Below are 17332 nucleotides of genomic sequence, written 5' to 3'. Positions count from 1 at the left end.
CATGAGGAAGGCAGATAGGGCAGAGACTGACACATTCATTTCCTTAACGGCTGCAGATGTGGTGCCGCCTTTTAAGCAGCTTTAGCTATATATCCCCTACAGACGTAGGCGCTGGGTGAGCACAGAGCGAGGCGCCACTGGGAGCATCCCATCATCCCCTGCAAACAGAGAAAGGGGAGGCCATGGTGGGGACAGATAGGAGGATGGAGGGGAGAAGGAGGAGGGCGATATTTAGACAGAGACAGAGGAAGGCAGAAGTAGAGAGATGCGGGAGAAAGAGACAGAATGACGTGCGAGATAGATAGGGAGAAAAAATTGAAATGAGACAGAGGGAGGGAGAGAGAGAGGTGAAACAAAGGAAGAGTTAGATGGGGAGTGAGTGAGCTTTGTGGTCTCAGGCTCCATGGGAGGTTCAGCCCAATCATTTATAAAAGGTAAATGCTGTCAGGACGCAGGGCGTTTAAAGGCGCGGCGCTGCAGGTGTGATTTATGCTCTCAGTACGGGGCTATAAATCACCCTGCCTTTGTTTCCACAGGCTGCTGCTACTGCTGCTGCTGCCGCCGCTGCCGCGTCAAGACATAACCATCCCTGCCTCATCTACAGCAGGCACACACATCCAAACACACGCACACACACACACACACACATCTAAACACACACACAGTGGACAGCAATAAAGACAGAGCAAAGAAGCATGATGATGGGAACGGATGGCTGGATGGAGAGTGAGGAGAGGGGTGGCTGCTCGGAGTCTATGATGAGATGTATTGAGTCAAAGAGGTGGTGGATGTGCTCATGTGCGTGCATGTGCACACACACACAGCTATTGGTGCAGAGCAGGGAGAATCTACTCTGACACAGAATCCATGTTTCTCCATTGTTGTAATTCAAACAGTGTTTGTGCATGTGACCCGCTGTCTTCTAAAGTTTGGAGAAAAAAAACAGACTCCAATCTGAGAAGCTGTCAGAGAGCAATTCCTTTCCAGACTTGGGCAATATTGCTTTGAGCTTTTTCATCAAAATTAACATCCACATTTTCGTCATTTCTACTGGTAGAACCCAGATGTACTTGAAGCAGCAGAGTGATCTCTATCTGTCTTGTGTCCTTTGTAAACTGAGCAACTCTGGAAATTGTCCCCTAATGCCATTATAGACAGGATACTTCTTCTTGTGAGCTCTCTTAGTGCAGACAAAATGCATTTCTAGGCTCCTAGAGGCATTTTTATATAGTGTAAAATATCATTTTCATTAATTTATTCAAAGTATTCTGGTTCCTTTCACTGCAACAATGCAGTCATACTTATGCAATCATTTCTCTGGTGGATAAGACAGCATTACTGTATAGCTACCAATGCCTTGCCTTAGTCACAAGCCATAGCTTACCAGAGTTTGAGTGCTGAGGACATAGGCAGTATTGATATGATGGGTGCGTGGGAGGGAATGGCACTTCAGCAAGGTCACAAGTCCTGTTTGTGACAGTCACATTGTCAGCATTCTTTAACTGGTGTGGATAAAGCCCTTTGTTCTCCGCAAAACACCCACCAGTTTTGATGAGGTACGAAATGGGTTCAATTTCTGTCAGCTCCGACGTACGCACAGCAGTGGAGCAACGTTGTTGAGGGTGTGAGAAAAGCAGTCTCTGGGAAGATTCTTCGTATGACGAACAGGGAATCTGTTACTCATTAGAGCGAGGCTGAATGAAACCAGTATCCATCACTCTTAGGGGAAAGTTCCACCCTCTGATGCTCTGTGATATATAGTGTCATCAGGGGGGGATATTTAAAGCGTTTCACGAGTTATGTCACGAGTTTTTGTTTTGATTTACCTGATTCAGTCAGCTCCTGCACGTCTTTGAATGACTTTCAGAAATGCCCCCGAGAACAAGCCTGAATGAGTTGCTACCGTGCTGCTGGTTGATGGAGAGATAGCTGGAAAGAGTAGAACAAGAATGAGTAACAGAGAAACAACAATAAAGTCCCTTACTTAAAGTGCAACTTGTCTCGCTTGCAGTATGCAATATTGAGGTTACTGTTGGTAGACACATCGTATGTCCTTGTTTCCCTGATTTATTTTTTCTGCTATCAAAGTCATTTGTGCTGTAACTTACTGGAAATATAGTGCAAACACATGCGTGATTGGTTGTTTGATTTTCCACAAAATTGTCCACATAATTCTCCACCCACTCCCCCCACAGCACACGCACACACACACACGCACGCACACACGCGGGTTGTTGATGCTGGAATAGCGATGCCATCATGTTCTTTTTGTTTTGTGTAAGTTCTTGATTTATTTGCTTTGTTATGACAGATGTCTGAATATATATGAAAACAAATTTAGGCTCATATGGAGGGCTTTTTTATATATATATATAAATAAAAAACTAATGGGAAATAAAAACTTAAAATTAGTTAAGAAAAAATCTGAACTCTCAGCCTCTGATGATCGAGAGTTGATGATCTTAAAGTTTCAAGAATATAAGTATTTGAAGAACCGTAGGTGAGAGTGAGAGTGAGAGTGTCTTCTGCTTGTGCTGGATTGTCAGAAAATCACTTACAAAAATAAAGTCTAAATAACAGAAAAGCAAGAAAACCATCACGTTTGATATTGTTTCTCAGTTACAGAAATTGTTGTTGGTTTTTTTTTTTAGCACAGCTTCCTTGCCCTCTGTATTGCTCCTACCTTTGTCCAGTTCACTTCCAAGAAAGCAGAGATACTATACCGCCACAAAAATGATGTGAAACAACTCACAACAGCACTTCGCCTTCACGCATAATCAATCCCCTCACCCAGACCGCCTTGTACGCATCACTCTCAACAGAAACCCAGTTGTATTCCAGAAGGCGGTCAACAATGCTCTCCACTCAATACATAATACAAGCGTATAAATCACCTCGGAGAAGGCTTTCTGTCTCTCTGGCTGCGAGGGCTGGGGGAGGAAAATGGAGCTGTAACATGCAGCGAACACGTACAAGCTGACCTGAATGGCTGCTGGTATTCTGATTTCCCTCAGGAGCTCCTCTCTGGCCTGTGCCGGTGTTTTAGATTCCAGAGGGAGGCCATTAATGCTCAGCCTGTCGACCTGATCCATATGTATGGCTGGCTGTTCCGTCCTGCTCAGCTCCTGCCTCCCTGCCTTGCCTACCTGACTGTCTCAAGGCCTGCTGGAGCCCAAATTGGTTCCTCGTCCCGCAAAGATAGAAATAGAATAGCGGACATGGCCGACACAAAGGACAAGCTGGGCTGGTTTTACAAGGTGATTATTCAGACCATGCGTGTGGATGTCTAGCAGCGGCTAATGGACTCCATTTGCAGCCTGAGGAACACAAACGGGTTCCTGTCCTTTAACTCTGAGACCAGTTGGAATGGGTTATCAGTACATGACTGATTACCATGCTGTCCTGTCAAACAGACCCGTTAAACCTCCTGACACTGCAGACTGTACTACAAACGAGGAATAGAAACGCTTTTTACTGCAGCAATTATCCCAGCCCTCTGAGGTGAATATAGTTTATCAGTTTATTGGTTGCAGCTCACGTGGTCTCTTTTTTCTTACCCCCCCCCCCCCCCTCTCTTTCTCATCCCCTCTTCACTCTCCAATACAACAGGGTGTGATTTGTCACTCACGATGGGATTGGCCTGATATCCTTTTAATGGTCACATACACTTATTCGCCACAATCTCCAATTGGCCAGCTGCACTGGGCGCAGTTGAACAACGTCTAGACAGTCTAATTAACAAATCATCTCTGAAGCGCTGTTATCCCACTTTGCTCACAGAATAGAGAAGACAGAAAGAGTAAAAGAGAGGGCCACTGATTCACTGCATGATCTTTGCTATCCTTCTTCGTCATCTTCCATGACTCTTTTCCCTCGTGCATCCATTGTGCGCTGCCCCGTGTTGATTCACAGGTTAAAAATAATTTTTGAGGAATGGCCGAACCTCACTTGACATCAATTTAAAACGCTATTGGTGGAGGGTCTCTTTGTCTTTCTAACACTGGGAGCCGTTTTGGCCTGCGTTAATATTAAAAATTAATAAGGCTAGAAAATAAAGTGGATGTGAACTGTGCTATCCAGATATAGCGGGCTCTCATCGTATCCATTTAGCACTCACCATGAGTCTAAGTCATCTCCTGGAACAAATAGTGAGCCCTTGTATCACAATACATCCCGTCACATTAGGGTGCGCAACAGCGACAGGGTCTCTGTAGGACAGAGGAAGAGTCAGTCGACAGCCTTTTGAAACCAAGCAGAAAATTTAATTAGAACTCTTTTGTTATGAGGTTATTCAGTACATCTCCATCATTCACCGAACAAATATGTATTTTCTGGTCTTTTCTCTCTACTGCTTCAACACAGAAATACAGATAAATGAGCCATTCTCTGGTCACCTATATTTACCAAAAACAATGTCAGTGTAAATATCAAAATAATCAGCGCTATATCAATACCGTCATAATTGCACTATCATTAGTGTGTTGAGCAATAAACCACAAGATATAGTAAAAGCAAAATACCTGCTTTATGTCCCCCTTCTGTTACGATGGACAGTTTTATGCTGCCTTCTCTGTAATGGATGAAAAGGCTGCGTGTGGATGAAACAACTTAAGATCCTTAGCCTCAGCAAATAAAACTATAACAAAAAAATAGGAAGCTAGGTTTTTATTCACATTGCTGACAGTATTTACTGCCATACTATTACTGCTGTGTGCTGGAATCCAGCGGCAAACAATTCCAGTGAAAGTTTGCTCTTTAGATTTGGCTCTTGAAAAGTATTAAACAAATTCATTGTGATTAACCAACAGCGTTTTCCACTATCCACTGTCTAAGTTTCTCCACATCACACACTGCTATTCCTAAATGTTTGGACGTAGAAATTCCTTTTTAATCACCAGATGATGAAGGAACATCTGCGCTCATTAAATGTCTTTTAGTTCTTGTCCAGAACATTCTGTACGTTCTGTGTTGAAGAATGAAGCCTTCTTTAGGATGATGACGCCTTGAGGAGGAAACGTTTCACAAGTATTTTATATGTTTATTTAGATCGAATTTGGTTGATTGATTCAACAGCTCTGAATGAAAGTGTCCGCATAAACCAATAATGGGCAAAGACGTTGAATATGGAAACATCATACATCGAGCATAATTTGAAATCATCCATTCACATAAAGGGATTAATGACAGCACACATTGTATTTAATTTGTATTCATTTAAGGCTTATAATTAGATGATTTGAATTAGAATTACAATAACCAAAGTGGTCACAATTCGAGGAAAATGGTATGTTACTGTTGAATTAAATGTCATAAATTCTCTATTCCTATTCTTGTTTGAATTAATTTTCTTAATTTGGAATAAAGCTCCAAGCGCACATGTGAGTATGAGGCAAAAAGTGGTGACTGAAAGAAGCAGCTCTGGACCTTTTTTTTATTTTTCATGTATTTATTTATCTTTTTTCACATAACATTAGTATTGTAGTATATAATATTACTGACATACTGTGTGCATTTATCAGTTTTACTTTGATTATCATAATTGTCATGAATCTAAAACAATTAAGATTAAGACGAGTCTTTTGCCAAGTGGAAAAATAAGGCTTGATGATTGGCTGAGAAAATTATCAAAGAACAGTTTGCCCATCACTTGTTGTTGGCTATGGGTCTAATCCTAATGTTGGCAGTCTGGAAAGAGTCGACTGCCTTCCAGTCGACACTCTGGGAATTTTTTTAGATGTGTGATTTTGTATTTGATTTCAAATTGTTCCTCTCAAAATTGTCATCTGTGTTTATGCATTTAAATTTTTTAAACTGCTTAATATCAGCATTGCATTTTGAAATATATGCAATTCAGAGACGGTTTCTGCTGGCGAAATGGTTCCACATATGCAGTCTCGTCTTTACGGATATGAATGATATAAGAGTGACGACGTCTCGCCGGAGGAGAGTCTCCAGTGAATTACCCTGTCAGACGTCCATTAATGAAAGCTACAAGGCCGAACACACATAGCAGAACACAACTTACAGTATCTGTCTCTCCTCCCTCCACCTTCCTTCCCTCCCTTTCCCCTCCATCCATCCGCCTCTCTCCACCTTGTATAAAACCGTTGTAACACTTTATTTTTATTGCGCTCAATGGAAGTCTATCTTGTGCATAATGTGCCTACGAGGGTGTAACATCACAGTGTCAGCGTGCAGATGAAGCTCTGACATTGTTGCTGCCTTACATTTTACATTTAAAGTAATCAAAGGATTTTCAGTGAAACACAGTTTTATTGTGTACTCTACTCAGACTTTTCCATAGTTTACTGCACATTGGAGTAAGGCCACCCTATAGCAAAATGTTAGCAAGACGATCCCCAAAGCAAGAGCTTTGAGAGCTATAATGCTTACACACTATCATCCCTGGTTAAAAACAAGGGGATTTATCAGGGATGTCTCTGCCTCGACTGGGGCTAGGGGGACCAAATTACACCCCCAGTGTCTAGTTGGAGGCGGAGAAGGAAATAGATGGGTCCAGATATAATGGTGATGGCCCCTGGGTGGTACTCCTGTGAGGGAGAAAGAGGAGATTAGAGTGGAGGTGTGAGCTCGCAGTAAGATTACATTTTCCCTCTTTTTAATGGATAAGTGCTTCTCTTTTTTTTTTTCCTGTTTCACTCCCACTATTCTGCTTCTGTTTCACAGTGTTCCATCTCTCTCTCTGCCCTCCGTCACCACACACACACACAAAACACACACACAGGCATAAAAAAGCGCACACATGCACGTACGCATGCAAATATGCATGCACACACACACACCAAACACACACATCTCTCCTCTCTCCCTCTGTCACCCTCTCCCTCCGTCCTCCCTCACTTGATCCTTACACCTACGTGCTACAGATGGTTTCATTTTATAAGAGATAAAACCACATTTGGTGGAACTGATTAAACAGAGGGAACAACATCCCCATCTGCCATTTATTCCAATCTGAAATTGCTTGGGCAGATGCTGACATCTTTGGAGATGATTGATTCACCCCGTCTGGCCAGAGAGGAGTGGAGAGGAGAGCGGAGCTGGATCCTCCCCGGGGCTGCAGCTTCCTGCCGCCCGGCCATGGCACCGCACAGTGTCACTTCAGCGGTGATGGAGCCCCCGGCCCCCCTCAGTACCCCGTCTCTTGTCTCCAGCAAGCTGCTGCAATCAGCACAGGCCCTGATTGGACTTGGGCAGGTGAGCGCAATACACTTTAATCATGAGGCCAGTACATGCCAGATCATCCCCTCCGTATCGGTGTGTGACTGTGTGGTGGCAGAGAGAGGGAGGGTGGTCTGTGTGGTTCACCCATGGTACAAATAAACATACTTTTCCACTCACTCGCCCTGCTATAGCCATGCAGCTAGTTTGGATTTTATTTGATTGGATTTAAGATGTCTGTCTGAGATTTTTTGGACACCAATACAATGGAGGATTTATGATGTGTGTGTGTGTGTGTGTGTGTGTGTGTGTGTGTGTGTGTGAGTGAATTTGTGACTCTCAAAACACTGGGAAGTTACATTTGAACAGGAGGTAAATGCTGCCTTGAGGTAAATGCTAACGTTAGCAACGCCATGTTTTGCAGGTATAATGTTTAGCATGTTCGCCATCTCGTTAGCATGCTAACATTTGCTGATTAACGTTAAACACAAAGTACAGCCGAGGTCGATGGGAATATACTTAGTTTTGCAGGTATTTAATCTTAAACCAAAGTAAATTAATATTTTGATGAAGTCAGGTGATCAGCAAGGTTATTTGAATCCATCTTGAGGGGAACATTAATGTGTGAACCAAAGTTCACGGCAATGCATCCAACAGATCCAAATTTGTGGACTGTTTGACAGATTGACCTACCAACAGCAGCAGTGTGTCTTTTCACAAATCTGGATACCCATGTGCTTTACTTTTTTTTTTAGCATTTTTCTTGTGACTACTTTCTGCTAAAAGAAAAGTGTAGCAAGAGTGTGCTCTGTGTTATCAAGGTTAAAAGGGAGTCTTATTCAGGAAAGAAGTGTTGCCAGTCATTTTTTCATTAATGTCATTTCATGAAGTCACATTTACTCAAAATCTGGACACATAAAATCAAGTTACATGAATTGCTGGATGTCATTAGAGGTAGATGAGAAAATAGTGAGTGAGGAAATATGCTTCTCTTTTTTTGGTTGAACCAATCCTTTGTGATTCACTGGAATCTCACAGTGCTGTGCTAGTAAAGTCCTTTGTCCTACATTGTTCCTACTTGTTTACAGTGATTATTATCAAGCTGGGACTTAAACTCTCCTGACACATTGCAACCTTTGATCGAATAATCAAGTCTCCCCTCACGTCACTGTTTATGAACTTCCTGATGGTACAGAATGGGAGCTAGAGCTGCCGCCGTGCTCTCTACCGCTGAGGCCACATGATTTCACAGTTGTATGAAAAGAATACCAATAGGTCCCTGGTGATTAGATATTCCACTCAACCTTCATCTAATCAACATTTATAGTGTCCTGCCTGTGGAATTACACTGCCCTCCACTAAAGCGATTCCGCGTCATCACTTGTAAACACTCAAGCATTTTAAGATGGAAAACTCTTCCTGCAAAAAGTGCCATCAAAGCCAGCGGTGTGTGAGTTCGAGAGTGTGATCAGACGCACATAGTCTCGTAAAAACTGCTGAGCTGGGCTCTTCAATGCAATCAGGCGCCGGTCTCAGCTCATATACTTGTTTGATGATAACCGAAGATGGAGGGAGAGTGATGGAGCTCTCCGAGGGACCGCAGCGATAATTTAGCTCGGGGAGTGGGTGTGAATCATGGTGGATCCTTGGAAGGAGGGGATGAATCATTAGGGTGGGGGGCAGGGTGAGGATGGGGAGATGGAAAAGAGAGGGTACAGTCCCCAGGGACTTAGATCCATCAGACGGCACTGCTGTGGCCCCGGCTGCAGCATCGACCCGTAGGATGCAGCCCAAACCCGTCCATCTTTCATTCCCATCTCTCTCTCTCTCTTTTGCAAACTGTTGGTCTCGCTGTTCCTCCATCACTGTGATTCATTCAGTGCTCTCTCTCTTTTCCCTCTGCCTCTATCATCAGGCATGTCATTCCACATCAGAGGCCTCATCTCTCCCTTCTCCATGTCTCTAGTAAGCCTCTTGAAGTATGACTGGGCCTGAGAATGGCGAATGAATTCCCAATCTGAATGCACACTCTCACCCTCTCCTCTCTCCGCCGCCCTCCATTTCTCGCCTCCGGCTACTCATTCTACCTCTCCTCCCCTCTGTCCTCCTCTTCCTCTACTCCCCCAACACCCATGGCAAACTCTGATGGGATTCTAAGCAAATTGCTCACCCCTGGAAAAAGCCACAGAGTAACATAAAAGGGAGAAAGTGAATTGTTTCAGTTAGCTGACTGCCATTTTGCATGACTGTGTGACATGACAAACAGCGAGCGCTCTAAAACATAGCCCTAGACTGCCCTACTTCTCCCAGTGCAATAATCCATTACCAGCAACATCCACGCCTTTTCAAGAGTTTCAGCTCCCCAAGGCTTTGACTTTGGACAGGCAGAGGTTAGAGGAAAACAACCTGAAAACAGCCTTATCTCCCAACACACGAATGTTTGTTAAGGCTCCCCATTAAGTCTACCCCTGAATTTGCATATTAATTGCATTTTGGCTCTACTTCCCTCCTTTAAGGCTGCTGTTTATAGGTGCTTTATTTCTTTGAGAAGACACAGACGTCCGCGGGGAGCTCACCTGCAACAGAGGACAAGAATTGAATTCCACAGGAAATTGCTTTAACTTGAGTGTAATCGAATTTGCACCCACACACACCTTGACTCGAGGACCTGGAGGTCAGACATGCATGTGGATATACATGTATAGTACATAAAAATACACAAATCCACACGCACCGCATTCTTATCAAACACGGAGAGGAAGCCTTCTAAAACAACCTGAAGAAATGAACACGACTGCAATATGGAAACTTGAGGTGGATGCTATTTTCAAGCTCTCTGCCTCCACCAGTACCTCTTACGTCTTACATATTTTCCCGTCCCGCTTTTTTTTTTTCTTCTTTCTTTCAGCTTGTGAATTGTGTTTACGGCTTCGACATCATGGAGCATGGTTTGGCAGCTTTCTCAGCAAATGTTTGAAAAGATGTGAAAGTTTTAATGACTGGATTGAGTAGGGGATAAAGGAACAGCTGGAGATTCTGTAATGTAGTGGCTATTCTTATATAGGAGAGGTACACTCAAGCTGTCTCATTTGAAAACCGGCGTTGCGGTTTTATCCGTACTTAAGAATAACAGGTGATTGAGCATTCTCTCGTCCCTATCTCCAAAACAATGTGACCATATGGGATTTATTTGAATATGATGTACCGAATGGCACTCTATATGTGTGATATCACATTATGCAGAGTGGGCCTATTTATTATTTTCAAGATAATAGTTTCATTTCACAGATTATGACTCACACAGATTTTTTTTTTTTCCACAGGCTTGGTTTCAGTGATGCTATTTAATAGAAAATTCAGGACAGTAACTGAAGTAGTCATTATTTTGATTATTATCCACTGCCAGTAACAATGTTTGTGATGATCTGTGTCTTGAGCATAACTATTATATTCATTGGATACAACTAAATTCCACCACAGCAGACTTGGTTTTATGGTAATGGTCCTTCATTCAACTGAAAATCTAATGATCTGCACTCAACCCATCGGAGTAACTCAGTTCCGGGGCATTGATTTCCATTGTGTGGCAGATTGATCTGTGGCCTGTTAGAGCTCAATATGTCACAGCCTCCCTGCAAAAGGGCCACAATAAAAAACAGATGCATGAACATGCACGAGAATGGAACAGAGTAGGGTAGAAAAGCTGTAGAGTGGATCAAATATCATGAGAAACATTCATCTCAAAACGCATTTCAGCAGACTAACACATACTTAAACATATTCTAAAATGACCTACATCATGGAACACTCTAATGATGATTTCATAGATGCCCCTGGATCTCCATTTGGACTCCAACATAATCATTAATGTGCAGCTATGCCACTGGCCCAAATGCCTCTGCCCTCTCCACTCTAGTGTGAATAATATGTGAGCCGTTGCCTGGGAGAACGCAGAGTCTCATTATGGCTCCCATTGCAGTGGACTACTCCCCATATCCTCCCTATAGCAGCATCATCTCCCTTCACCCATTGGACCACAGCCCCCTAAGGCAAATGCACACAAGCATACGTGCATGTGCATGCACACCCATGCACATATTAAACCCCGAGTCTTTCCATTAGGCCGCTGTAGCACGCTCCTCTTAACATGGTTGTCTGACTCCTCTGTCTCGTCTGCACTAATGCGGACTGGGAGCAGACCCCCGCCAGCACGAGTTTGAGGGAGAGAAAGAGATCAGTTTTGGAGCATTTATCGATGAGGAAAAACAAACAAAGAACTGCACAGGGACCTTGCAGAGCAGTACATGCGCTGTGCCTGTATGCGTGTGTGCGCACATGTTCGACTCCGCTTTGAGGAGGTTTCTATGTGATATGTGTGTATAATGTGTTCTATGGGGTTCGGTAGGCACGCGATGGGACACATAGGGCTGCTCTCCCGCAGATGCAATTAGGCTAAATGGGATTATGCCTATCACATTTCAGACAGGCCGGCCCCACGGCCACCTGGGGGAGAGGGCGATGGGTGGATGAGGAGGGGGTGATGAAGAGGGATAGAGAAAGGGGAAAGGGGGTGGAGAGGTGGAGAAGATGCAAAGAAGGGAATGTGGTCTCTTAGAGACAGCATCCAGTGTAGCAGTAATGGAGGCTGCAGCAGCACATTGATGCTATGCTGAAGGAGAGAGGGTGCCTGGCTTCTTCTTACTGCATTGAAAAGGTTTGTGACAATACGAAGTATGAAACTGGGTCTGTATCAGATGATTCAACACCTTTCACACCCCATATATAATGGCATTGAATGTTGTCTTTCATGTGATGTACTATAGAGACCCCCCCCTCTGGTATCAGGCTAAATGTCAACATCAACAAAGAAAGCAAGGCAGGGGAGGCTGACATTTTTCCCGGGTGATTCTGCCCGTAGATTCTCCCCCCAGAAGCGTGCTCTGTTGAATTGTGTGGTCACAAGTATAAGGAGAGGACATGGATGAAGAGGAGGTGCCGTACGCTGTGCTCAGCCTCTGATTTTTCACAAGTAGCTGTATTTCTAAAGGGCTTGTGTGCAATCAAAGTGCTGCATTCTTATAAATAGAAAACCGGATGTTTTCTGTGCTTTTAGTGGCGACAAAAGTATTTGTTTCTTCATGTCTTCATGTCTCATATCATTTGAAACATTTTAATCATACGGTAGCCGTTTTGCCCCACTCAAGACTGCATGCTATCCCACTGAATGACATACAATTACACTGAAACTAGCTTCAGCACACGCAGTACTGTAAGGTTAGAATTCAGGAAGGCTAACAAGTTATCAGAGCAAATGACAGTCTGTTTTAGCTTCTGGATTTTTAGCTTAATTACCAGTTAGTTAGCTAAGCCTAGCTAGCTTGCTGTAGCTGGTATGGACCAAATCTTTATTTGTGCAGATTCTTGGGGCTTATTCGCGTCCTACATTTATCTGTGGGGAACATTTGTTTGATTCTCTGTCCATACATGCTTGTCTTCATCCCTGGTCTCCACCGTAGGATCAAAATGGCCTCTGTCAGAAATGAAAGGTCAAGGGACTGAAGGTTTAATTAAACGTGTTTAACTCCCTTCTGTTGTCAACTGCATCAGAACTCACACACACACACACACACACACACACACACACACACACACAAACACACACACTGAACAGTGAGACATTTGGGCCAATGGTGGACCTTCCTCACCTACATGCATCTCCTTGGCAGGAGCAGAGCAGAGCGGGGCACAGTGCCGCCATCCTCCCAGTCTCCCACGCTCACTCTCACATTAATCAAAAGGGATGTGGTGGTTCTCAGCTCACCTCGCACTCCCCTGGTGCCAGCTGTGTTTGGGACAGGCCTTGTTGGCCTGCCTGCCCCTAATCACACACTGTCATTGTTCCTTCGGCCCTGTAAACACCGAGCCTGCTACAGCTGATCAAATCCAGGGCCACATACGCTCAGACTCATAAGCACAGATGCATGCACACATACAGAGACCTCCGCAAACACATGCATCCACATTTTCTCTTCTATGCATGCAAATTTACATCGTCAGAGAGAAAGAAATGCACACTTCTTTTTCCTTTTCCTTATTTGAGGATGCCTGTCTCATAATTTATTCATCAGAACTAAAATAAATTCACGAACGCGTCACAGGAATCAAACAGAGCAAACTAACACATAGAAAAATGAAGATTTCTATCCTCTGCGTCAAAGTGCACAATAAGTGCATTTCACATGCTGGTTCCCACTGGGATGGATGCTTCATGAGAAGCCCATGTGAATGTGAACGAGTGTGTACATTTGTCATTGCACGCAAATAACTGTCTGGGTGCGACTGGACATCTCTTAATGATGAGGAATTAAACGTTCACGGTAGACCACTGAGAGAGACTACAATATGCTCCTGAACACGGGGGGACAGAGAACTGAGACCGACGAGGGGGGGTAAACTGGAGAGCTGTGATAGGATACGGCCCATTAATTATTGAATTTGCTGACGTTATGACAAATGGCGTTGTCCTAGCCCTCACTGGTGCTTGTGACTTTTACAAGGCCAGCTGGACAGAGTCTCAGCACTTCTACTGTTAAACCACATACACAGGTTTGTGCTGTTTTTTTTGTTTTTTTTTTTCCAGGTGGAGAGTTTTTCTCAGCCCACCTGCAATGTGGCAGAAGTTAGATTAAGTAACTGGAGTAACATATCTCTAAGCTGGGGTCATTTATACTGTTGCTGAAACAGAAATCCATCTTGAGAACCTCAATGCAGGTTTGCTGTTTTAGGAATGAGAGTAACTGAGTGAAGGTGCATGCAGGTGAGACAGTAAGCAAGCCAGTGTGGGAGACAGTTACACCTCCGTTGCGGGTGTTTTTGCCATGAGAGGCCAGCAGAGAAAGAAAGGCAACAGTGTGCTGTATTTGCTCTGTGTGGGACGGCCTCCTGCTCCTGACGTGCATGTGGTCAGCTGTGTCCTAAAGAGGTGTTCACTCTGAATTGTGGGCTAAAATCCCAGAGGCTCTGGAGTGTATGTAAACCCTGCACATTCTCCCATCTATGCTGTAAACACAAAATACTGTACATGCAAATAATTTGTGCTTCCACTGAAAACCTGAACTCCCGTCCGCTGTATGTTTGTATCTGTCTGTGGTTTTCCTTGTCTTTGTCCATGTCTCTGCCTACTCCAGTCTATATCGAGCAATCTGTCATAGATGCATCATTTCATTGTTCGTCTGTATGCGACTGCATCTAACCTTCAAACACCTCCAACACACCCGGCGAGAAAGCGGGAAGAAAAAGCAAGTGAGACATCTCTCAGAGAACATGCCGTACTCCACAGTGAATACAAATGGGTCTTGTTTGGTTTGTCTAAAATAAGCCCCATTACAGCTGTTAACCTTTAATAGCAAACGATGTATCACCTGAAGAAGAGAGAACACACAACATCTTTATCATTACTTTTAATATCTTGCAAAAACGAGTCTCTGGTGGATTGGACAGGGCTAAAGTGTTGCTAATTTAAATTACTAAGCAACTGGGTACCACATTCTGAATAATGACTCCTTTTATATGAGACACTTAAGATTGACCCAACTGGAGCTAGAATAATAGCGCCATTTATGAGTCAAACGTATGGTGAGAAGTCACAGAGGGCATTCTGGGTGTATTTGTCTCCTGTGGTGTTTGCCTGTCTCAGAATAGAGTGACTGTCTGTGAGGGAGCCAGGGTCTGCAGGCCTTATTTCTTTTGCTAGCTACACCGTCGTTAATGGCTATCCCTGTAGATACAGCCTGCTGCCAGCTGCTGCTCTGGCCCTCTGGAAAAGAGGCTGGCAATTAGACCTTGCACTTAAAACAAGGTGAGTCAGGACCTTTTAATGGTGCACTATTTCTGCGCTCCCACACATGTGGCCGCTTAGATTTTCGCTGCGCCAGAGAACTCTGGTTGCTGAGGCGTGGAGGTTAGTACGACCAAATAACTGAGATAGTGGGTGGCTCGGTAATGATGCAGGATTGTTCTGCAGAATGCTGGAAGACATTTATTAGTAGTGTTCTTTCAGCATCAATTTCATATAAAACAGTGTCATTTTTCTAGTACCTGTTTAAAATTGACATAAAGGATACTCTTTACTGCTGGAATATGCTATAGCTGTTGTGTGTAAGAGCGACAGGGCTGCTGCTGCTGCATGCTAGCTCTGTACTGGCTCCCTGGTGCTTTCAATCTGGAAGGGGTGAGGTTAACTTTCTAATTCTGTCCTGCCTCTCATCTCAGACCTTGATAAGATGGAGGGGAAAGGCTGCCTATGTTTAGTCGGCTGCACCTTGTCTCCTTGGACCTTACCCAGCTGACCTTGAGTCAACATGATGATGAGCGTAAACCAGTGAACACATTGACATGCATGCTCTCTCTGTCTCTCTCTCTCTCTCTCTTACACACAGTTAAACATACACAAACATGCACACAGCATGAAGAGGTCGTATGAACATGAGCATGGAAAGAAATTATTTACTCTTGCACAAATAGAACAAGCGTAGGTTGAAATAAGAGGGCTAATATCTCGGCTATTTTCTGCTGTGTTCAGAGAAAGAAATCTTTTGAGTGCAGAACCTCACATGCTGTATGCCTATTTTCATCTATCCCTTAATTTCCTTTCTGTGTTTAAATAGGACTCTCTTTATAACAGAGTGTGACAGCGAAATATTTTCCAGCAAAATATTTTTAAATACAGATGCTTTCAACCTCTGGGGAATGGGCTTTTTAAGGAGTGGCACTGAGTGAGAAAAAGAAAGCTGATGTTGACTTAGTGAAATCTACATGTCTGCCAGACCCTTCTTCATGCTGTGAAATTTTATTCCTCTCACCAGACTGGGGAGATTCACAGTCGTCCATACGCTGTGACAGACGTAAAGGCCGTTGGACTTTGACTCTGGTTGGCTGGAACAGTCAGACTGCCATCTGAGGAGGGGCTATACACTCATGATAAATGACAGCCTTCAACCTGGCCAATCTAAATAGATTATCTTGGCTGCATCCTCCCCCGACCAGGTGCCCATGTGTAAAATGGACCAACTATGTAAAAAAAAAACGTACAGTCACCTGCTGTATTCATGGCAACGTGAACACAGACGGAGCAATGAAAACTGGACTCAGTAGTATATCGTCTAATCTTATAACTGCAGTCCGATAAACCCCTTTTTTAAACTGACAACCAACAATATTGGTGCTATAAGCATATCCTACATTTTAAACAATGTTAAATCTCAGTGTTGCTTGTTTCTGCCAGGTCAAAAAACCCTTCAGTATGCAGTTAATGGTGTCTACTTGCATTTATGCGAGTGTGCATGGATGCATACCCTGCACATGTGTGTCTGCAAAGAGCTCTCTGTCTTTTGTTCTCCAAGAGATAAAGAGCATCCACTGCTCAGTAACAAACACATAAATATGCATTAATCTGTTCTGGTTGGGCGAATCTGAAGAACTGTCAAGCGTCAAATGTAAAGGTCATGCTTTGCTTGCTGTAAGGGGAAAATCCTGGAGACCATGGTTAGGGCACTATTTGAATAAACTATGCAAGGATTTACAAGAAGTAACCTTCAGGGATAAACACGCCCCCTTTACTCACCAGGGAATAGCTGCCATTATGAATGCGTTCTGTCACCAACTTCACTATACTGGATCAGACTGTAGATGTCACACAGATCATGATAGATCGTCAGCTGGTGGGCACCAGCATGGAGACTAGATTTTGTGTTTTAAGATTAATGTGTCAGGTTGTACTTCATTCTCTCCTCTCTAATGCCTTTTGTATAATTTGCACACAGTTTTATTTATTAGATGTATTACTGCAGTGGAAAATATTGTGTATGGAAACAGTGTGCACAATGGATTACCTTTTGAATTTTGAACAAAGTGCCCCCACTCCAACCCCCACCCCTCTCTATGTAGCATGACAGCCGAGCAGAATGTGGCAGGTGGAGGTCTTTCAGGCAGAGCGAGGGGTGACCTTGCCACTTCCTCTGCAGAATTGGTTTGGTTGGTAACACAGCGCCAGGCCCCCGAAATGTGCTCCAGCTCTATAGACAGGCCTGGTGAACAGAGGGCCAGTCTCAGCCCCAGACTCATGCCCAGCCCCATGGCAGCAGATGCCACA

General features: G+C 43.8%; 1 protein-coding gene across 1 annotated transcript in view; it reads left to right on the top strand.

Moving 5' to 3' along the window:
• The first annotated feature begins 7108 nt into the window (after positions 1 to 7108).
• Positions 7109 to 17332, top strand: part of LOC143332251 (uncharacterized) — a 95357-nt gene continuing 85133 nt past the window's right edge. Inside the window, exon 1 of the mRNA XM_076749590.1 lies at positions 7109 to 7218. Within this exon, the coding sequence (XP_076605705.1) occupies positions 7132 to 7218 (87 nt within the window). The 5' untranslated portion in view covers positions 7109 to 7131. The remainder of the gene's footprint in view (positions 7219 to 17332) is intronic.

This window comes from Chaetodon auriga, chromosome 14 (assembly GCF_051107435.1).
Source record: "Chaetodon auriga isolate fChaAug3 chromosome 14, fChaAug3.hap1, whole genome shotgun sequence".
Taxonomy (NCBI): domain Eukaryota; kingdom Metazoa; phylum Chordata; class Actinopteri; order Chaetodontiformes; family Chaetodontidae; genus Chaetodon; species Chaetodon auriga.
Note: the sequence above shows the minus strand (reverse complement) of the source record. Positions and strands in the feature narration are given on the sequence as shown.